General features: G+C 37.6%; 1 protein-coding gene and 1 pseudogene across 1 annotated transcript in view; one reads left to right on the top strand and one right to left on the bottom strand.

Annotated features, from left to right (window-relative positions):
• MAPK14 (mitogen-activated protein kinase 14) overlaps positions 1–24,322 on the bottom strand; it is an 84,175-nt gene that overhangs the window by 39,830 nt on the left and 20,023 nt on the right. Inside the window, exons 2-3 of the mRNA XM_021713944.1 lie at positions 17,140–17,269; positions 10,357–10,415 (exon numbers count right to left, since the gene is read on the bottom strand). Coding sequence (XP_021569619.1) covers positions 10,357–10,415; positions 17,140–17,154 — 74 coding nt within the window. The 5' untranslated portion in view covers positions 17,155–17,269. The remainder of the gene's footprint in view (positions 1–10,356; positions 10,416–17,139; positions 17,270–24,322) is intronic.
• On the top strand, positions 22,553–22,897 carry LOC110595878 (annotated as a pseudogene).

The following is a 24,322-nucleotide window of genomic DNA, read 5'->3' as shown; positions in this document are numbered from 1 at the left end:
GTCAAGGCTTCCCACCCTTACATTTTTTAAAGCATAAAACAATCATAGAGAACCTATGTAGAAAAAAAGTCTCTCCTATATCTACAGACTAAATTCTTTACTACTATCCCTCCTAGTCAAAGCAATTGTCAAAAGACAAAATGCCTCCAGAATTTAAACAGGGTATTTAAAACATGCATAGGGGTTAACAATCTGCAACTATAAGCTTCTAGAACTCACTCAATGATCCTCAGGACTGTACAGTCTATTCTCAACACAGGAGACAGAATGATTCTTAAAAAAATAAAAATCAGAGCCAGGCTCGGTGGCTCAGCCTGTAATCCTGCGCCTTTGGGAGGCTGAGGTGAGTGGATTGCCTGAACCCGCGGGTGAGAGATCCGCCTGGGCAACTTGGCAAGACCTCATCTCTACAATAAATCAAAAAAATCAGCCAGGCGTGGTAGCGCATGCCTGTAATTCCGGCTACTTGGAAGGCTGAGGCGGAAGGATCGCCGGAGCCCAGCAGGTCGAGGCTGCGATGGCCGGGAGCGGCCACTGCACTCCACTCTGGGTGACAGAGTGAGACTCCAACTCAAAAAAAAAAAAAAAAAATCAGATCATGCAAGTCTTTTCCTCAAGACTTTCACTTTTCCTCAAAAGATTTCACTCAGAGTAAAATATAAAAATTCTTTCAATGGTCAATAAAGCCCTACACAATTCAGTACCCTGCTCACAATTATCTGACTACTTCATCTATTTCTCTCTTGCTCTTACACAGCTCCACACTGGCCTCCTTGCTCCAGTTCCAATACAGCATATAGTCTTCTGCCTCAGGATTTTCACGCTGACTGTTCCTTCTGACTGCAATGTTCTTCTTCTAGATATCCATGAGTCTAATTCCTCTGCTCCTTCATATTTTTGCTCAAAATTTTTCTCAATGAGGCCTATTCTCACCACTCATTTAAAATTCTGTCTCTTCCCTTGCCTTTTTACTGCTATTTCCCCTTTCCTGTTCTACCTTTCCATCTAAAGCAGGCAAGTTCAATCTGTGGACCAGAAGGCTTAGTAATGCAGCCCCACAAAAATCTTTTTTTTTTTTAGTTGGATTCTCACTCTGTCGCCCAGACTGGAGTGCAGTGGCCACTCTCGGCTGCCGCAGCCTCGACCTGCTGTGCTCCGGAGATTCTTCCGCCTCAGCCTTCCAAGTAGCCCAAATAGCCGGAATTACAGGCATGCGCTACCACGCCCGGCTAATTTTTGATTTATTGTAGAGATGAGGTCCCGCCAAGTTGCCCAGGCGGGTCTCGAACCCCCGGGCTCAGGCAATCCACTCACCTCGGCCTCCCAAAGCGCTGGGATTACACACTGAGCTACCGAGCTCGGCCACAAAAGTCCTTTAACATCCTGTCTTTTTTAGCATTTATTTTCTTCATGACCCCATGTGTAGTTCCATTTTTAAAGTTCATAATCACTCCTTATTCATGACATGGTTTTTTGGCAGCACATACATTTGTGAGCAGTTTACAATTATGAAGCACAGCTGTAATCCCGCGCTTTGGGAGGCTGAGGTGAGTGAATTGCCTGAGCCTGCGGGTTTGAGACCTGCCTGGGAAACTTGGCAAGACCTCATCTCCACAATAAATCAAAAATTAGCCAGGCATGGTAGTGCACGCCTGTAGTTCCAGCTACTTGGAAGGCTGAGGCGGAAGGACCACCGGAGCCCAGCAGATCGAGGCTGTGGTGGCTGGGAGCAGCCACTGCACTCCAGTCTGGGTGACAGAGTGAGACTCCAACTCAAAAAAAAAAAAAAAAAAAATTATGAAGAGCAAAATTCAAACGTTTCCGAAGAGCACCTTGAGAACTCACTAAGAATTGCGACCACTTCTATGAAACCAGATGTTGACAGATTAGTTTTACAAAAACAAGGTCAAATTTCTCACTAGTTTTATATTGTTTTCATTTTTCTAAACTTTGTAATAAAAAATTTTAAAGTCTTATTATGTATACACACTAACTATATGATATAATTTATGTGCAGCTCAAGACAATTCCTTTACTCACTGCAGACCAGGGAAGTCAAAAGTTTGGATACCCTGATCTATAGCATTATTGCCTGTATTAGTAGTATAAGATTTCCTTTTTTTCAATGCTCACCATTTTTTTTTTTTCTTGAATTGAAGTCTCATTCTGCTGCCCAGGCTGAAGTGCAGTGGTACCACCAAAGCTCACCACAGCCTTGATCTCCTGGGCTTAGGTAATCTTTCTGCCTCAGTTACCTGAGTAGCTGGGACTACAGGTGCTCACCATGATGACTGGTTAATTTTTTTATCTTTTATTTTTGTAGAGATAAATTCTTGTTATGTTGCCTAGGCTGGTCTCAAACTCCTGAGCTCAAGCAATCCTCCCACTCTGGCCTCTCAAAGTGCTGAGATCCCAGGAGAGAGCCACTGTGCCGGTCTCACTGTTTATTATTACCTATCTGTACAACGTTCATGGAATACGGATTTTTAGTGTTATTCTTCATAGTAGCTAAAGTATCTAAAACAATGTCTAGTAGATAGCAGGCACTCAATTACTGCTAAATTGAATTAAATGATTCAGGACAACTCATATAGCACTACTAGTAAGACAGGGCAAGGGCACATTTTTAGAAATCTTGGTACCAAAGACCTTATCTGGTAATCAGACCTGACTGTTCTAATGTAAGGGTTGGAGAACCTTTCAGCAGTCAGGTAGGGAGCTTAGTAAGCTTATTTCACAATGATCTATTCTCACTTGAAGCAATGATTCCTAATAGATACCCTCTGCATTACCTGCATCAGCCAAACTAGATTCAATATTTTATCATATGGTCTACATTACAGGATTAAAACAAAAAAGCTAGCCAAAGAGAGAACAGCTGGGTGTGGTGGTTGATGCCTGTAATCCCAGCACTTTGGGAGGCAGAGACAAGAGGACTGCCTGAGCCCGTGGTTTCAAGACCAGCCTGGGCAATATGGCGAGACCCTGTCTCTACAATAAATCAAAAAATTAGCTGGGTGCGGTGGTGCGTGCCCATATTTCCAGCTACTAGGAAGGCTGAGGTGGAAGGATTGCCTGAGCCCAGGTCGAGGCTGCTGTGGCTGTGAGCAGTGTGCCACTGCACTCCAGCCTGGGCAAACGAGTGAAACTCCAACTCAACTCAAAACAAAACGAAACAAAACAAATGAGAGAGCACTGAGCATGCTGTCAGACAACCAAATCATCAACTAGTTATAAACAGTGACAGCACAGGGTCACTCATTTATTCTATTACTCCATCAACAAATACTTATTTTTGGGCACCGGGGATGCAGCAGTGGAAAACATACATAAAGCATTTAGATGAGAGGAAGGTATATATAAATAATCATAACAGAGCATGATTAGAGGTATAAGAGGGGACGACATCAGAGTGCTTGAGACAGTGGCTGCCTACTTGGTTGTTGAATGGTTCTTCAGTCCTTACTTTAGAACAATCTGGTCTGCTTACTAGATAAGATCTTTGACATGCATATGTCAGGAGAGGACCCCAGAAAAGACTTAGGAAGACATGAATTAGGGTTAGACTGCTTGAGGATTCAAACGCTAAGCTAGGCCTTGAAGAGTTGCAAGCTTTTTAAATCAACTAATCTGAGGAAAAAGGTGGCATCTTATTGGTCATGTCAGATAAAATGAAATGGTATTTTCTTAAAAAGATGTGTAATTTATTTAGATTTCAAATGTGAATCCATGAAGACATCTGCAAGTTTTACCACCTACCATCCCCATTTCAGCAGATGGCTCTAATAAGAAAATTAATTATAAATACAAATGTTTATAAAGTTAACTCACTTATCGTTCTTCTAGATCATTTCTCTTTCTTTATTCCCTATCTTGAGCACTCAGCCTAGTTTCAAAAAGTAAAAGTATTTCTGTAAGCCCAAACAACTGGTACTATTTTCAAGCAGATAATGTTTATTAGCTAAATTAGGAAAACAAACCTACATATAAACACACCAATAAATCAAAATTCTTTAATATACAACTTTTATTCAAGTACAAAAGAAAAATAAATGGCTATCTATTTATTTAACACTCTCCATTCCATACAAACCTCTTTTCTATACATTTGATCCTCCTCTGACTGTCAGGAATAAAGCTCAACCTCTGTATCCCAACCCTGTCTGTTCCTTTGGACAGTTATTATCTTCTTTAGAGGCTTTCCTCCACCAAGTTTCTCTAATGTCCTGTATGTTGTCTAGACATTACAGATCTGACTCAGTCCTTTAGTTATTTTAGGTGATATTTATGCTTTATCTCTTTAATAAGACCATAAGCAACTGGAAGACAAGGACAGACAGACCTTTAGTTTTGGCATGTTACACAAAACCAAACACATTATTTACTCAATAAGAATGAATTGCAGACTTTCAAATAATAAACATAGCCTTAGATCTGGAAAAAGTGTGATGAGAAATAGATGTGGAGCCAAAAGACCTGGATGAGATGCAATTATGTATGTGATATTATACAAGTAGGTTCATATCCCTCAACCTCAATTTCCTCATCTGAAAATTAGACGAATAATACCTATTTCACAGGGTTGTTGTGTCAAACGAGAAAATTGGTGTGAAACCCCTTTGTACATTATAAGATGCTACTGAAAATTAAAAAGTTAGTATTATAGAACTGCCCACCCATATGTTTTTTCAGTTTCATTCACATGCATAAGACTATGCTTTTAAACAAAGAACATGGTTATAATGTGGTCAAGAAATTCAAACCAAAAGAAAATTATAGTCAGATATCAATAATAAGTATCATTACATAAATTTTAGTTCCCAGAAAAGTATTAAATCCATTTCAAGTTTTCAACTAGTATGCTCATCTAAAACACTTCCTAATGTGTTAAGGATCCAGGAGAAAAACTGCCTCTGCTAAAATAAAATATTTTTCTTGCACACTATGGAATGTATTTGTGTGGGAAGGAAGGGACAGAGAGTTAAACCATGTCATCCCACACAAAAGTAAAACCTTTCATCCTTTTTCCAATTCCATCTTCGACACTCGGTACTCTTTGGTCTCTCCTCTCAGGCAACCTCCTTAACAAGGCTTAGCCTAAAAAGCTCCAAATGACCCTCCTTTTTCCAGCTTCATTTTTTGCCACATACACCCTTACTCCTACCAACCACACCAACTCTGCCCTCAGCTCTCTTGGCCCCTGGCTGAACTTGCATTTTCCCACCTTCCCAACTCTCACTCATCCTTCAAGCACTCAGTGTAGACATCTCTTTTTTGCAAAGACATCTCTGAAGACACCCCACATCTGGGTGGCCATTCTATGTGGCCATTCTATGTGGTCCTTTAGCACTCTGTACCTGTCCTGAATTGTCATGGCAATTCTTGTGTATACCTGTTTAGCAAACAACAACTGAGTGCATGTTATTGTTCTAAGTACTAAAGGTTCAGCAAGGAAGAAAACAAACTCCGTGCTCTAATACAGTTTATAAGTAGAAGGAGAAGACAGACAATAACAAACACGATGGCAAAACTTGCTAAGAACAAAGCAGGGTAAGAAATAGACAAACACGGAGGACTATGATTTCAGTTACAGTGGTAAGGGGAAAACAGCTTCTCATGAGAAGACCCTTGAGAAGAGTCCTAAATAAAGGACATGAAGGAGCCAGTCATGTAGGCATGTGGGGAAAGTGTTCCAAGTCAGTATTAGAAACCAGTGCAACGGACTTATTAAGGGTATAGATGTCTGTGTTCAAGGAAAAGAAAGAGGCCAAAGTGACTGGAAAGCAGGTGGAAAGGGGGCTTGATGAGATTAGATGAGAGAGTACACAACACCAAATCATGTAAGACCTCTCTGATCTTACCAGATTGTATTAAGCTGTTTTTCTTTCCCATTAAGAGTCTCAACTCTTATTTGTTGTTGTATTCCTCAGGGACTAGTACTGTTCCTAGCATAAAGTGGACATTCAAATATTTATGGAACAAAATTAGGCTAAAATGTAAATCCAGAAACTCCTCTTTTCAATTCAGTGTCTTCAGCACCTTTTACAATGAAATAAAAGGCTAAACTTATTAGTTGGACAACCATAGTAAGTAGAAGGCTAAGCTAGTGATCATCTATCTGCCCACTAAAACAAACACTGGTGACTGACTCTGTTGTAAGTCTTCTGCTAGATCACAGTGGATATAAAACCTCTTCCATTTCCCTCCTCAAGAATGAAGAGATAAGGAATTCAGTGTTAGAAACTTGGGACAGGAAAGTGTAAAATAAAAGGGAATATGTCAGGAGACTAGTTTCCACTTAATCCACGATAATTCGGTTTCTCTAAAATTTGAGGGAATAGATTCCAGGAAGAATCCAAAAATTCTCCATTGCCTACTAAGCTTGACCAGAGAAGCACTATAAAAAAAGGCAATACTGTAGATCATTAAGTTACGGCTTGCTCTGGGGTTAGGTTCAAATACTGCCTAGTTAAGATGTTTGTATTTCTTTTTTTTGAGTCAGAGTCTCATACTATCACCCAGGCTGGAATGCAGTGGTACTCTCCTGACTACCACAGCCTTGACTTGCTGGACTCAGGCGATCCTTCCGCCCTCAGCCTTCCAAGCTAGAACTACTGGTGTGTGCCACCACACCCTGCTAATTTTTTTATTCATTGTAGAGACAAGGTCTCGCCAAGTTGCCCAGGCTGGTCTCGAACCCCTGGACTCAGGCAATCCTCTCGCTTCTGCCTCCCAAGGTGAGATTTTTTGCATTTCTAATGGTTGCTAAATTTGTGCAGCATACATTGGCACATATATGAGGTCTCTTGCCAAATATTATCAAAAAGCCAAGAGAAGATGTTTAAATGATTTCTAATAATTTAAAAGGTCTAGATATATTGCATCTTTACAAAATTTTGCCATTTATACGATCACATCATATGGCAGTCAAAAGCAACTTGGTACACCCATCCTTTAACCATACATTTTCCAAAATCATCTACATCTGTTAGATTCAGTAACTGCACATTGTTCCTAATGATCAAAACTCATAGCTATTGTTCCCTTCTCAATTAGTATAGTCTTACAAATAAAATATGCGGATATCTATTAACCTAGAAATTGAAAACACAGTAAAAATTTGAACTATAGTCATGTACTTCATAACAATGTTTTGGTCAACAATGGATCACATATATGATGGTGGTCCCATGAGATTACAATATATTTTTACTGAATCTTTTCTATGTTTAGATACACAAATATCATTGTGTTATAACTGCCCACTGTGTTCAGTATAGTAATATGCTGTACAGGTTTATAGCCTAGGAGCAATAGGCTATACCATGTAGCCTAGGCATGTAGTAGTGCTATACCAACTAGGTTTGTGGAAGTATACACTAAGTATACTCTATGATGCTTGCACAACAACAAAACCACCTAATGATATATTTCTCAGAAGGCACTGCATGATTGTATATGTCAAATGAAAAGTGCTAACGGAAACATAAAAGCACAAACGCATGTACTGCATGATTAAAAGTCAACTGTAAATCTGAAAATAATTAGAAATTTTGCTAATTAGCACCAAAAAACTCTGTTCAAAATTACAGACTCCTCTAAACCTGGCAGCCTGTGGAACCACTCTAGACTTTACTGAGTTTGGTTTAGCCAGAAGAGAAGGGTTTTATTTGTATGCTTGTTTTGTTTTAATGTGAATTTGAATACTTTTAAGGGCTACAGATACATTTTGACACAGACCTCACCACTCCCAGAGGTATAACACTGAGTCTCATTTATGTTATTTGTATGACCTTGAAAGTATTTGAATTCACAAACCCTGCAATTGTACATGAAGGTGTTTTAGTCTCTTACGCATATTTTGAAATGACTTTAGAGAACACTGAAGTAACTATAGTCCTGATCCAAGTGCTGTTTTATTCAGTGATATAAACATTACAATAAAATAAACAATAAAATGTTTTTTCTAAGGGCAAACTTAGGTTAATCACTCTAATTTTCAGAGACTTTCTGCAATTCAAAACACTTCAGAAGTCAATTGACTCAATTTTCATCATTTTACAGGAATGTTGACTAGGTCTACAGTGGTAAAGTGACATGTCCAAGGTCACGCTGGATACACAGTTGTTAACTTAGATACAAAAGTGTTTTGAATTTGTTTCCCCCAACCAGACTATGATTTTATTAAAGGGAAAGACTAGTGTTTCTGATTATGTTAAGCCTGTCCTACACTCTGCTTGGTGTCCTGAACTCAGTAAGTATTCAACAAGTAGTACTGAGATTGGCTTACAAGAGATGAACTCAGTTCTTGTTTATAAAAAAACAGTCAGAACCCAGCTAGGATTAAGCAGAAAGAAAAGATTCTTGCTCAACAGCTTGAATGAATGAATGAATGAGACTTTAGTGGGTAGACTTGTAGTTGGTGAGCCAAAGGTACAACAATCAATAGCACTTAGCCTCTTAAATAGACACTGGCCTTAATTAAGTTCTTTTCACATAGAAAAATATAAGTTACTAATCCAGTTCCAGAATGCCCCACTAAGCCAAAATATAACATTTGCCCAAGACAGCAAATAGTCAATTCCTTTTTAAAATAAATCCATCCTCATTTTATCTAAATTTTCAAGATATAGCTCAGACCTAACTTAAATGTTTTCCAAAATAATTCACAAATGTATTACTTCAGCATTTCTTCTACCTTTAGGGAGAATATAAAAACCATAATTCTGCAACATTCTCTTTTCCAAGCACAGCCTACAGCAGGACTCAATGACTTGTAAAACACATGCCCCTGGGTAGCATCCAATAATCTCTGTAAGCCTCCACATTCTGGTGCCAAGCAAGGCTGCAGGAAGCACAGTAGTCCTTAGTTAATGCTTTTTTTTTTTTTCTTTGCTTGTTTCTTAAACTTTCATTAGCAGGATCAAGGCTAATGTGACTGGGGAGGAGGTGATTCTTATCCTTGGACTGAATTCTCCTCTCTCAACTTCTACTCTCAGTCATATCACGTCCCAACTAAATTCAAATGATGGGAAAATGTTTTTGCAACCTTTCCTCCTGCTCTTTCCATTTCTTCTTTATTTCTTTCCCCCTTCCCTTAGTCAGAATATACAAGCTTAAACTTATTCCTCTGTGTGTTCTGTGGGAAAGGAGCAAATGGTAAGGGCGGGGGAAAACTGGTCTGGGTCAGCACTGGGGACAATGGGGAGTGGAGGTTAAGGAAGAGCAGCCACGATCTACAATTCTATTCTGGCTTTCATAATGGTAAGTCTTTCCACACAGGAATGCCAAAATTTTAATAGGACCAAATGGATAACTCTGTATTTAAGGTGTTCTTTCTCTTTTACTGTATAGTGTATCTGTGAGTTAGGGACAGGGAAGCTGTGTCAATTCAGACATTAGAAAAGCTACTAAACTAGAGAGCTCGCACATGCATGGGAACACCTGATGCACTCTGACTTAATACACAAATGTACAACTTGGGCATGTAAAGGCTTTAATGACCCATGGGGCAACCCTTGCCAATGGGGTCAGGAGTCAGTGGATAAATGTTCCCTATCTCAGATACATTCTGTACAGTTTCTTAGATCCTGGCAGTTTTCAATCCAGCTGCCCACAGAGGTGACCAGCTCAGTAACATATCCTTGTAGTAGCTTTCTCTCCTTCCCTGTTTCATTTTCCTCAGCAGCCCACTACTAGTTCCTAAGGATTCCAAGCATAACAGAGAGATCGCAAGGCTGGGAGAACAAGCCTTTTTCAATATGTGGGGCCTGTCCCTTCTTCCAGTGCAAAATCTAATACTTCAAGGATTAGCATGTAGTTCTAGTATCACTGCCCACATGTACGGGGGATAAACCTATATGGCTGGGGTTCCATTACATTTCTTGAAGAGCACCTCTATAATCTGGGACAGGCCAGGTACAGTGGCATGTACATATAGTAACAACTACTCAAGAGGCTGAAGCGGGAGGATCACTTGAGCCCAGGAGCTCAAGTCCAGCCTGGGCAACACAAAGAGACCCTGACTCTTAAAAAAAAAAAAGGAAGAAAGAACTAAAACAAGCAATTTGAAAAGAAAAACCATAGTAAAAACTCCCTATGCTCCCCTCTCCATGAAACTTTGTAAGGATTCAACACTGACTCTTTAAATGGGGTACAGTGTGCCTGAAATGATGGAAATACTAACATGGAGCACCCATAACATATATCTTCTGTATCCATCCCATCCCCAAGGAGAGTTGGGTAGTAAGAATAAAGAATCTTTTGACATCTGTATACTGCTCAATGGTCCAGGAATAGAAATAAGCTGCTAATCATCCTCTAGCTCAGGAAGGCAAATACAAAAGATTTACTCACACATCACTGAATTCCTCCAGAGACCTTGCAGGTGTAAAAACGTCTAACAGACCAATCACCTATAAAAAAAAAAACAAAACATAAAAATTAAATAGTAAATAAATACTGAACTTACTATGGTATCCTTCAGAGGCCTTAATCATGTTTACAGGAACTAATTTCAAATTCAGCTACCTCAGTTCAGTAACATGACATCATAGAACTCCAATTGATTTTCTATACAAATTATTCTTTTGTATCTTACTCGTTATATCAATTCTCATGATGACCTATTTTACCATTAAAAATCTCCATCTCTTTAGAATTTGATCATATATAGCCAATAAGTTTATCAGGAAGCAAAAAAATTTAGAACCTGCCTGACATGTGTACTAATGGTCTAATGAATTAACCAACAGAAAAAAAAAAACTCATACCTCTACAGTTGTTACCACAGTATTCTGTGCTTTTAAAAATATTCATGGAAAATTTCCATGTTAACTGTACAATCTTCAAAACTGACATCGGTAAAGTTCCCAAATATTCTTAGTATATTCTTGATATTATAATTTTCTTAATAATTATAGATATTTAAATCAGACAATTTAAAATTTTTTAAAAAGCCTATCTTTACACAAGGAAAAAGCAAAGAGCTACTTAATACTTGGTAATCCATGGCCTTTGGGCAGTTCTGCTGGTTATAAATTTATACTGGTTTATCCACATATAGCACTCTTCTCCTCTTGCCTTAAAACGCTTTAAGACACAGGCCACTCATTTCTACAAAGTTAGGCATTGAGAAAGCAAATAAAAAATATTATAATTCATTTGTAATACACCCAGCTAGGGTGCCTGGATATGAAATAAGCAAAAGCTAGATGACTCTCATGAAGACTGAACCCATGACTGTGCTCTCACTAGCATACTGCTCTCAACTACCAAGTTAAACACACAGGTCTCAAAGTAAGATATGTTAATGCTCAAAACATTATCATGAGAAAGAGATTATCTAATTAGCATGTTACTCCACTCATTCAAATGTCAGGCTTTTAAAAGTGACTTCAATTATACAGCCTATAGCCAGGCATGGTGGCATGTGCCTGTAGTCCCAGCTATTCAGGAGGCTGAGGGAAAAGAATCACCTGAGCCCAGGAAGTTGAAGCTGTGGTGAGCTGTGACTGTGCCACTGCACTCCAGCCTGGGCGACAGAGTGAGATTTCAACTCCAAAAAAAAAAAAAAAAAATATATATATATATATATATACAGCCTAACCCTGAAAGAAGTTGGGGAGGAGCCTTAGAATTCAAGGAGAACAGCTTCTCAAGTCTTTATAAATTGTTCCCAAGAGACAAAATCACCCTTCAGATCCTTACCCAGAAAACTATATACAAGAAAACGAAAATTACCCATAATTATACCACCTTTTATAATTATTAACACTCTGAGATGTATTTCCTTTTATTTTGCTGCTATAAACTTAAATTGAGGTTACACCGTGAATACAGTTTTATATCCTGCCTTTTCACTAAACATATAATGACTATTCTCACATCTTTAAATATTTTTCAATAATATTTGTATATACCACATCTATCATTTATGTATACCATAATTTAACCAATTTTCTATCTTTAGACATTTAAGAAATATGGTAAAATATATATTTTTGCACATCTCATATTTTCTTTTTTTTTTTTTGAGTTGGAGTCTCACTCTGTCGCCCAGACTGGAGTGCAGTGGCCGCTCCCGACCACCGCAGCCTCGACCTGCTGGCTCCAGCGATCCTTCTGCCTCAGCCTTCCAAGTAGCTGGAACTACAGGCACGCGCTACTACATCCGGCTAATTTTTAAATTATTGTAGAGATGAGGTCTCACCAAGTTGCCCAGTCAGGTCTCGAACCGGCGGGCTCAGGCAATCCACTCACCTCAGCCTCCCAAAGTGCGGGATTACAGGCTGAGCCACTGAGCCTGGCTCACATCTCATATTTTCTTCCAGAAAACTTATTTCAAGAAATAAGATTACAGGATCAAAGGACACCAATATATTTAAAGTTCTTAGTATTGTCAAACTGTCCTCCATAAAGGGGAGGTCAACTTACATTCCCACCAATAGTATATCTGTGACCTCATCCATGGTGACTTCTGAACAGTGCTTTAAATGTAAGCCAAATCCGCTTTCCTTTGCCTTCTCCATCTAAGCCCTAATTGTCTCCCTTGATTGGTACACTCCTGGCTTAAGACCTCTGGTCTTTTAATTACTCTCCCTTACACCTACTTTTACTTAAGGTAGAACTGGCTTCTGGAGATCCAGACGCCAATTTTATACACCTGTTCCAATATTTTCTAATCACTGATTCTTGTTATCTAAGATGTCCCATTTCCTAAATAAGTAAATTTTAAAACAATTTTCAGTGTTTTACATTATTTCAAATGTGACTGTTAAAATCATCATCATATCAAAAAATGTAATCATTAGAGATTCAATTTACACATGCAAGAGTTACCTCAAAGACAAGAAAAACAAAAGTCAAAAATATTTTCAAATAAAAACCACAATTTCAACACAACAGGCGTTTTGGAATCAAACAGCTGTAAGTTTAAACCCAACTATAAGTTTGTGATTTCTTGGATCTATGAGCTTGTATCTTCATTATTCCAATAACTCCAGCACTCAGAATACTTAGTGCCTGGCATTCAGTAGTTCAATATTTGGTATGTAAATAATAATAAATAGATTTGGTATCTTCTCTGAGCTCCTTTTTCCCCATATGAAAAGCATGGCAATATCACTGTTAATTTTTATAGTACTGTGAGGAGAACTGATGGACAATGTATCTGACAGTGCCTTTTACTGCCCCAATGTGGAACACCAAAATAAGTGGAGAGCAGAGTTTATAAAGAATTACAAAATATGTCTAAGGCCATAATACCCTGAATGTGCCCAATGACGTCTAATCTCAGAAAAATTATAAAATATAATATACATAAGCAAACTATTTGAAGCAACCACTTCCATTAATAGAATTTGAGACATAAAGCTAAAACCAAATCATTTAAATGACTGAAAAGAATGGCTGCAACAAGAACAATGAAGTGTGACTTGGGGGGTGGAAAAAGAGAAAAGCAGGCTGGTAAGTACCCTGCCAAATTTTATTTTCTCAGAAAGGGAAATATTTACAATAATTAATATATTTAATGCAAGCACACCAAAACAATAATCTTCTAAGATCAAAACTATCTATGTTACAACAAAGTATTTTACAATTTTTTGTGGGCTTTTACAAAATATCCCTCCTCCATTAATTATGTTTATAAAATACTAATCATAAGGAAAATATTGTAAAATAAGTTTCCCAGCATTAAAACAGATCTGAAGAACATTTTAGGAATATTCCATAATCTATTCATTTCTCATTTCTTTACTAGAAGTTTTCTTTTAATTCAAGTCGTATTTGAGTCTATTTCCTTACTCTTTCCGCTATTATGATTTCGGTCACCTCAAAGTAACCCAGGAATCAAGCTTTTAGAAGACATTTACAATACACATAAGTAGAAAATATCTCTAATGATTATCCTACAATGGTCCAAAGGTTGACAAAATATAAGTAAAACATTTTTATTTAATTTACACACATCCAAAAAAAAACCACTTTAGCTCAGTAGTCAAAGACTATATTTAATATCTTTAGCACAAGCACACCAACACAACCATTTGGTCTACAATTGTAAGTTTAAATCTAAGGCTCCCAGGTAGATTTTATGAAAGAATTCCCTTAATCATTTTTAAATTTCAAAATGTGCAGATCTCTAGGCCGACAAGTGGGCAATCTTTGTAGCGTCTGCCCAGATCCAAAAGAATGCAGCTGGCAGTTGCCTCCCTTTCATCTTTTCTTAGAGCAGGTGTTAATAAGTTCAAGGTCACAAGCTGAATTATGAATGGATTGGATAACTTTGTTCAGAGGGTAATTCAAAGTCACAGAAGATATCCCCTAGCTCCAGCTAATAAATGTATACCAGTCATTCATTCATTATCACTGATAGGAAAAATAACTCAAGATGAACTACTGATTGTGCGTCAGAGGCATTTTGTGTAAAAGATCACATGGTGCACTCTGGCATCTAAAAATTTTATTTGTTACCAACACATTACATTGACAAGAGTTTTAAACTACTGTTGCTGCTGCTTTTTAAGGCCTGGCAACTATAAAAATTGGATGGTGATCCAAAACAGCCACTTTCTAAAAAAGAAGAGGAAGAGGAGGGTGAAAAGAGAAATTACTTCGAAAATTCTTAATAAAACTTACAGGAAGTCTTTGTTCTTAACTGGTTAAAACTACTTTTAGGGGGGAGGGGACGACTTTTACATTGTAAACATCTAACAAATGAAATACAGAAATGTTTCTACATTGAGTCAAGTCTTTTGGCTGCTTCTGACTCCCCCTTCAAACATTTGCCAACAGAATAGAGAACTATGAGACACTCAGCTATGAGCCTTCTTTTGTTCAAACAACAAATCACTAATTTAATCTAGTGACCCTCTACTGCTGGAGCCTAAACATCTTAATCTAAAAAAAGATGAACTGCTAATAAGCAAGTCACTCATAAATCGATTTATGTAAATTAAAATCCTATTTTTCTAATACCATCATCCCTCTTTTTTCTTTTTTTTTAAAGACATAGTCTTGCTTTGTCACTCAGGCAGGAGTACAGTAGTAATCATTGCTCACTGCAGCCTTGACCTCCTAGGCTCAAGGGATCCTCCCACCTCAGCCTCCAAAAGTGCTGGGGATTTCAGGCATAAGCACCAGATCTGGCTAATTTTTAAAAAAAAAATTTTATAGAGATGGGGTCTTCCTATGTTACCTAGGCTGTTCTCAAACTCCTGGCCTCAAGCAATCCTCGACCTCAGCCTCCCAAAGTGCTGGGTTATAGGCACAAGCCACCACTCCCAGCCAACCATCCCTCTTTTTTTCTTTTTCTTTTTAAAAGTCGTACAGCCTTTCCTCAATTAAAACAATTGTATTCCATCACTCTGTGGCTTCCCCACTTCTACAAGCACACTGGCTCAAATGTAGCCAGCTCAGTATCATATAAGACATTCCAAACTATCTCATTACAGAAAATTAAAGCATTAAAAACTAAACATGGTTGTTTCTTATGGTTACTAGAAAAGCCAAAGCATGAATTCAGATAACCCAAAATAATTCTGCCCTAAACACTGGCTTAAATTGTTTATGAAGAAAGCAAAACATTAAAGTGTAGTACTGGTAATCTCCTAAACCAGATGTTCTTAAATTAGTACAGGATACATCAGTGGGCCCATAGACCCTGGTCCTTTCAGAGGTACTTTGGGGTTCCATAAATGTGTGGTTGCATTTCATTTTCAAAATGTTATTTATACTTGAAAAGCTGTGACAATGTCTCTGTCACATTTATGAACATGTAATGGAAAACAGCTTACACACTCAAGTATGCTAAAAATCAAATGTAAACACATCAGTTAAAGCTGCCAGGCCATGTTGATTTTATGCAGACCTAGGAGCAAAGTTTTTTTCAAAAATCTCTGCTTCTTGTAAACATGTCACTGACTAGGAAGGCTGCAGCTCTGCACTAAACTTTTATAAAACTCAGGTTTTCATATAGCTGCTCACATAAAATTATACTTAGGAATAGAGGTTATCTGTAGAAAATAATGATTTCCTCAATAGTGTGCAATCAAAATAAAACATGAAAGTAAATAAAAAGCTGCAACTGTGATTATAAAGGCATCCATAACCCAACTACACATTTGAGCATTAATGTTCTCAATTTAAAAGAAAATTGCATTAATAAAACAAGTGTACACTAAAAAAGGATCACTTATCTGTGATTTTTTACTATAGAGAAAAAAGTTCAATTATTAAAAAAGAAAGTCTGAATAGTCAAATAATAAATTCAAAGATTCTGAATTTTCTTCTATACAGTAATAATCAATAGGACCAAAGGACTCTAAAATCTCTATGGCCATTGTTTCTAGATTACAATTTTCACAGAACCTTTCATACAGCAATCATAGAAATTCTTTTTGATTTTGAAGTTCAGAAAAGTAAGTGTCTTCAGTCAATTGTCTCTTTACTTTCAGTTACTATTCCAATTATATCCACTTATTTACCATATTAGGATTTGTAAGTACTCCTTTGCAGAATGGCATTGTTCTTAACTTACCAAACTGGTAAAAAAGAAAAATTATACGTAAGTTAAACAACGTCTGACATATATATTAAAATACCTGAATCTGGAAAAGATGTCTCTTAAAGAAGGTTAAAAAGAAATAAAAATTATTAAAGTATACATAAAATAACAGTCATCTTTCATAGGACTTTCAGTGTGCCTAAGGTACTCTTCCTCGGATTTTTCCATAGAAATAACCATAACAAAATAGCCATGAACTTCCATATTCTGATAATACAGACTTAAGCAAACCAGGCAAGGAATAAAAAACTTATTTTTAACATTTTCTCTTAAAAATTCTGGTAAGTTCTGTGTTGTACTTTAAAATATATATTCATTTTTTATTTAAACATCTTAAAGAATGCATTCTCGCTAAGAGATAGTTTAGTAAAACTAGAACTCCAGAAAGATACACCATTTTCATTCCAAGGCTATGACCTGATACCAGTGGCTACTAGCATCCAGTACGAGACACACAGACCAAAGTCTTACAGACTCCAATGTACTTGTATTTCCATTTGCAGTAATTAAAACACATTTTTTCCCAGTCTATTCAAGAACAAAATTTATTCTTCCTTGGATGAATAACTCACATTTTCATGTTTCATATGTTTAAGTAACCGCAGTTCTCTGTAGGTCCTTTTGGCATGAATGATGGACTGAAATGGTCTGGATAGCTTCTTCACTGCTACACGTAACCCAGTTTTTGTGTCAAAAGCAGAACTAAGAGGAAAAGAAAAACAAACAAAAAACTCACCATTAAAAGTGTTCCAAATACCATTTTTGAGTATTTACAAGACTATTTCATTTCCAAGTTAAATAAGTTTATAACAAAATTTTAAAAAGTATAAAGATAAAAACCAAAATGACCTATAATCCCACTATCCAAATAAAGCTTGTTACTATTCTATTTTTCCTTCTTATCTTTTATATGCATCTAAATTTGGAGTCAGCAAATTTTTTCTGTAAAGGGCCATATAGTAATATTTTAGACTTTGCAAGTCCTAAAGTATCTGTCCTAACTACTCAACTCTGTGATTGTAGCAGGAAAGCAGCCAGATAAGAAGTTTTAAAATGGCTGTAGCTGTATTCTTTTTTTTTAGTTGAAGTCTTACTCCATCGCCCAGGCTGGAGTGCAGAGGCATGCTCACGGCCATCCCAGCATCAACCTGCTGAGCTCTAGCAATCCTTCTGCCTCAGTCTAACAAGTAGTCGGAACTTCAGGCATGTGATACCATGCCCGGCTAATTTTTTGATTTATTGTAGAGGCGAGGTCTCGTCAAGTTGCCCTGGCAGTTCTCAAAGCAATCCCTTCAGGTAATCTTCTCACCTTGGTCTCCCAAAGTGCTGGGATTACAGGCTTGAGCCACTGTGTCTGGCCTGGTATGGCTGTATTCTAATAAAATGTACAAAAACAGGTAGCCATAGAATCTAGAAGAGTCAACAGACTGATAAACAGAGTTGGGTTCTGTTATCTTCCCTTCCTAGGCCGCATTGTCGCCTTCCCAGCATATGCTGCCCCAAACCATGTTTTCAGGACGAGTTGGCTCAAATATACTCTAGCTAGGCTGTCTGAGGAAGTATATTTGAGGTGAGAACCAAAAAAGGTAATGATTAAATTCACTACATTAAGACATAAGGAAAAAGAGCTTCGAGCAGAAGAAATAATGGCAATATTAACATTTATTGAATCTTTACTGCATACAAGGAACTATTTTAAGCCCCTTAATCAATTTTTCTTAGCTTACTTAAATACCCCAGTACCTGCTGTGAAATAAGTACTGCTGACATTCCATTTATAAATAAGGAAACTGAACAGAGAGGTTAAGTAACTTGAAAACCATCACACGGCTAAAAAGTTTTTCCCTTTCTACTGAATCATTCTCATCTGCATAAATATGCTCTAGTTATCTCCTATCTTCAACAAACAAAAGACTTCCCTTGATGGCTCTCCATCCCAATTAAAATTCTCAAAAAAAGAAAAAAAAAATCTATACCAAGAGGTTCTCAAAGCAGCAACATCATTTTCACCAGAGAGTTGATAAGAAATGCAAATTCTGTTGAGTGTGATGGCTCATGCCTGTGTAATACCAGCACTTTGGGAGGCCGAGGTGGAAATATCACTGGAGCCCAGGAGTTTGAGACCAGCCTGGACAACACAGTGAGACCTCATCTCTACTAAAACAAACAAACAAATAAATAAATAAGCCAGGGCAACTTGGCGAGACCTCATCTCTACAATAAATTATGGTGGCACGTGCCAGTAGTCCCAGCTACTCAGGAGACTGAGGCAAGATTGCCTGAGCCCAGGAAGTCAAGGCTGCCATGAGCCTGGGCGACACCAGCCTGAGTGACAGAAGAGACCTTGCCTCAAAAAAGAAAAAGAAATACAACTTCTAAGGTACCACCCCATTGCCACTGAATAGGAAACTTGAAGTAGGTCTAGCAATCTGTATTTTATCAAGCCCTCTGTGTAATTCTAGTACATACTAAGGCTTAAGGACCACTAATCTATGCCTCTGCGACTCAAAATGTGTTCCATGGACCAGCAGCATTGGCATTATCTAGAGCTTATTAGAAATTCAGTATCTTAGGCCGGGCACAGTGGCTCAAGCCTGTAATCCCAGCACTTTGGGAGACCGAGGCAAAAGGACTGCCTGAGCCCAGGGGTTTGAGACCAGCCTGGGCAACTTGGTGAGACCTCGTCTCTACAATAAATTAGCCGGGCATAGTGGTGCATGCCTGTAGTTCCAGCTACTTGGGAGGTTGAGGCAGAAGGATCCTGATCCTGACCCTGAGCCTGAGCCTGAGCCCAGCAGGTCGAGGCTGCGGTGGCTGTAAGCATGCCACTGGATGCCAGCCTAGGCGACACAGTGAGACTCGAACTCAAAAACAACAACAACAACAAAAGAAACTTAGTACCTTGGCCCTAAAGAAGACTCTACAGTTGGACAAGAGCTCCAGGTGATTTATATACCTCTTAAAGTTTGAGAAGCACAGATCTACATAACTGGCTCATGACCTCAACTCTCATTCTTACTTCAATCCATTCCGCTTCTCAAAGTCATTAATGACCTCTATTACCAAATCCAGGATGCTTTTTTTTTGTTAGTCACTGACCTGGTTACTACTTCCTCTTTCTCGAAACACTCTCTATCCTGGAGTCTACATCAAACTTCTACTGGTTTTCTATGGCTTCTCTGCAGGTCCATCTCTGTCTCCATTGCATGTACTTCCTCTACTCAAGCTCTATGTGTTGGAGTTCTTCAGGGTATGGTACTGGCCCTTGTTTCTCCTCTCTCCCACATTCTTCTTCTAGATAATACCATCAGTGCCCATGATTTTAAATTAAATGCCATCTATATATTGAAAACTCCCAAATTTATGTCTCTTACTGAGATCTCTTCTCCAAGCCCTATCTGATATCTTCATATGAAAGACACATAAGCATCTTAAATTTAGCAAGTTTAAAACCCCAGAACTAGTCTGCTGCTTCTGCTATCTCAGTAAATGGACTGCCCATCCAGTTGCTCAAGTCGGATATTTGACTGTTATCCTTGATTTCTCCCACACACCCCACCCCATCCCCATTCAAATCTATCAGCAAGTCCTGTGGTTTCCACTTCTACATCTACATCTCAAACTCAACTTCTCTTCATTTCACCACTACCATATTAGTCCATGTCATCCCCCCTCATCACCAGCCTGCTTTCCTACACTGGTCTTCCTGCCTCCTGTTTCGCCCTCTTCTAATATGCTCTCCACATGTATCCAATACAATTTATTTTAAAATACAAAATAGTTTATATTTTAAAAACACATTAAATTTACACCATTCCCTTGCTTCAAACTCTTTAAGAAATGTCCTTGCCATATAGGATAAAATGCAAATTTCTTATGATGGCCTACAAGGCCGAAGTGAGTTGTCCACCACTGATCATTCCATCCTGCTCCTGTGATACTTCTCCCTTCCCTCTCAACCACCATGTTCATGTTCTAAACGTGCTGGCTCCTTTCAGTTCCTTTAATTATTCAGATAGATTGCTCCTGGTTCCCAGGATCCCCCCCCCATCCCATCCTGTCCTATAGCTAAATCCTTATGCTTTTAAGTATTGGCTTAGTCAACTTCTCACAGATGCCCCAAGCACCTCTCTGCCATACCTTCACTGACTCTCCTTCCTTACCCCACATAAGAGAAGCGGTTCTCTTCTCTCTTCTTTTCTCTCTTGCTCTTACAAACACACAGACACTCTCCCTCTTAAAAGTAGCAAGTAAATTTATACTCTTCTCTAAACTCAGTTCTCTAAACTGGCTCTGGTGAGGTTGGGAAAATGGTCACTGCTCCTCTGTAACCCAGCTTCTTCAACTCCCCACCTCAGAGTCTGCCTGCCACCTATAGCCACCTATAGTGCTTCCTCCTCTGCACTAGTGTACCTACAGGAAAGCAAGGAATGCCTGCAGTTTTCTGCCTATGACTGAGTGTGCAAGTTCAATACACTGGGGAAGAAATAAGAACCCACTTGAATTGTCCAGTCAAGTCATTCTCCATGCTACCTTTACTAGTAATAAAGTACATATCTTTACCTCTATTTGACTCCTGAATCTATTAAGCAAAAGGCAAGCTAGAATTAATCAGTACCTTATAGACTCCAACAATCACAATTTATTATTTTATGTTTATTTACCATCCAACAGAGTGGTTAAATAAGAGCTGGAGATTTGAAATTAGACTAGCTGGACTTTAACTTCAGTTCTGCCACTTAAGAGCTACAGAATCTTGAGGAAGTTAATTAAATTCTTTCAGCCTCATATATGAAATGAGTATAATGTTTATATCTAATCTGTGTAGTGTGTTTGTTAGGGTCAAATGTGATAACTTTTATGATGGGTTTGGCAAGGAGCCTGGTCCATGATAAAGCTCAAATATTAAGCATTCATATCTGCTTTTCCCACTTGCCCTAAGTATCTTGAGGGGAGGAAGGAAGTGTGTTTTATTCACCACTATATTACATAGAACTCAGCACAATGCCTGGCACATGGTACATTCTGAATAAATACTTAACAAAAGCAAAACACATATTTTATAATGTAACTATCTCAAAATTTTAAGAAAAAAATTTCAACCATATAATTTGGCTCTCAGTTTTTATGAACTTCATAGCATACAGTAAGGAATGGATATTAATGGTAAAAGTTAACATTTACTGAGTACTTACTGCTAAGCACAGTTTTAAAATCTTTACATATATGTACATCTTTAATTATCACAATACTTTCTGAGAAGACATTTTTGTAATTCCCATTTTAAAGATGAGCAAACTGAGGCACAAAGAAGTTAAGTGATGTGCCCAGAATATAGACAGAAAATGGCAGAGCTGGGATTCAGATCCAGTTAGTGTGTTTCCAGCAAGAACTCTCAATCACTATACCATAATGAACAAGCAAGTTCAACTTTGCTAACAGTTCAGTCCATTAAAAAATATATTCTACTTGTATGAATTCTGCTTCTTTTTAAAAATGCTACCACTATAATTAATTGCACTTCATAAGGAAAAGGATTTCCCTGTGATCTTACACTGAACTCAGGATAGTATTAATGAAAAGTACTTCATAAGAAAGAACTTTGATTCTATATATATAACTTTATTAAAGGTTAGTTTTCAATCCCTAAAGTTTTACTATCTCCTGTAAATCTAAACACTAAAAAGAGTCAATGATGTGGTACAGATATCTCACAAATAACAAAATATCACTTCATAAGTATTTACTAAAATATCTCCTTCATGTGACTCTTTGTGAATACAAAAGAAACATTAAACATAGTACCTGATATCACAGAACTTACCATCTAACTGGGAAGATGAAATATACATGAAACAAAGAACGCCCAATAAAATAGTATAACAACATACAGTTGACCTCTTTCAAAAAAGGTGAATTCAAAAATACATAAATTGAATTTTTAAATTTATATATAAAAATATATAAAGGGCCCTCGCTTCCAAGATGACAAAGAAAAGAAGGAATAATGATTGTGCCAAAAAGGGCAGTGGCCATGTGCAGCCCATTCACTGCAGGAACTGCGCCAGTTGCGTACCCAAGGATAAGGCTATTAAGTTCGTCATTCAAAACATAGTGGAGGCCGCGGCTGTCAGGGACATTTCTGAAGCGAGTGTCTTCGAAGTCTAGGTGCTTCCCAAGCTGTATGTGAAGCTGCATTACTGTGTGAGTTGTGCGATTCGCAGCAAGATAGTGAGGAATAAGTCTCGTGAAACCCACAAGGACTAAGCTCCCCCAACCCAATTTAGACCTGTGTGTGCTGCCTCACGACCTCCACCAAAGCCCATGTAAGAAGTTGAGTCCTTAAGGGTTAAAGAACAACTATCTTCTGTAAAAAAATAAAATAAAATAGAGATTATATTGACTACGGCATGTTGAGTATATCTGTGCCAGATAGAGTGGGGGTTTTGTGTATATATTATACCAAGTGTGCAAGTGTGAGGTGCCATGTAGTGGTTTCATGGGGAAGAAAGCTTATTCACGTAAATTAAGCCTTAACTTTTTTACATTTATGTACTTAGCCTCCACAATTTGCATAGCAGTGTGAAAAGGAAAAATTTAGACATCTGTTAATATTGGATTAATTCAACCCAGCCAAGTTAAAGTTGGCATCCTAAAAATGGATAAAGATTTTCTAAGAGAAGAGAAAGGAAAAAACATCTGAGTGAGAAGCACATTGGGAAGAGACTTAGAATACAGTGTTCATATTCCTGGTGGGGGACTTTAATGGGAAAGGCATGGCTTGGATAGCTTCAAAGTATTCCAGAATTCATACTCACATCCTCAACTTCCTGCCTTGGAACTGGTCTGCTGGTAGGCCCGTTACTTAATGTGCATACTTCTGAGATGCATTTCTCTATGAAGTAGAAATGTCTTGGAACATCAGAAACTTTGGGGAATCCCATAAGAGGAAGGAAAAAAGTTCCACAAAGCATGGAGAAAGGCTGTACCTTATTTTGTGTGTGACAGTGGTTAGAATTAATAAATCAGAAGGTTAAATGGGGATGTATATTTATGTTTATCTGAAAAATCTGCTTGGGAATAGATTGTTAAGGACTAACTTTGCCAGTTAGGTTATATGTTTTTCCTAAAGCTAAACCTACAGCTTGGAGATTTTGATAATATATTTTGTGTTGAAAAATAAAATATATAGATTTTTAAAATATATTTTATATTTATATATATGTTGACTATATATAACATATATTTATATATATGTTGAGTTCAAAATATAAAATATATAATGTTCATTGCAACCTATTCACAAGATCAAAACCAGAAATTACCCAAACATCACACTGAAAGATTTATTTTTATTTTTTTATAATTATACTCCTGTATATCTTTATTACAATTATCAAAATAACTCATAACTAAAAAAGAAAAAATAAAATGTAACCTATAAAAAAAGATTCACTAGACATATCTTTCCATAAGTCACTCAACAGTGTATATTCATCATCTACCTACAATCTTGTCTAAAATAGAATAGATTAACAATTGTGGCAACATAACAATTTGTGTAGACAAATGTTAATACTTTATAAACAATTCTGTTCATTAAACAAAATTACATAAATAAACCTTCAAATTTCACTGTATGCTCGCTAGGTAAAACAGATTACAAACATTCAAGCATTTCTGTTCTTCTGATAGTGGGATATATGTGTGAACTGCTATCTTCAGTTTCCAAAACTGAATCTGATTATTTACCAA

This window comes from Carlito syrichta, unplaced genomic scaffold (assembly GCF_000164805.1).
Source record: "Carlito syrichta isolate Samal-C Ts95f unplaced genomic scaffold, Tarsius_syrichta-2.0.1 Scaffold305043, whole genome shotgun sequence".
Classification (NCBI taxonomy): domain Eukaryota; kingdom Metazoa; phylum Chordata; class Mammalia; order Primates; family Tarsiidae; genus Carlito; species Carlito syrichta.
This window is presented reverse-complemented; position numbering and strand designations above follow the sequence as displayed.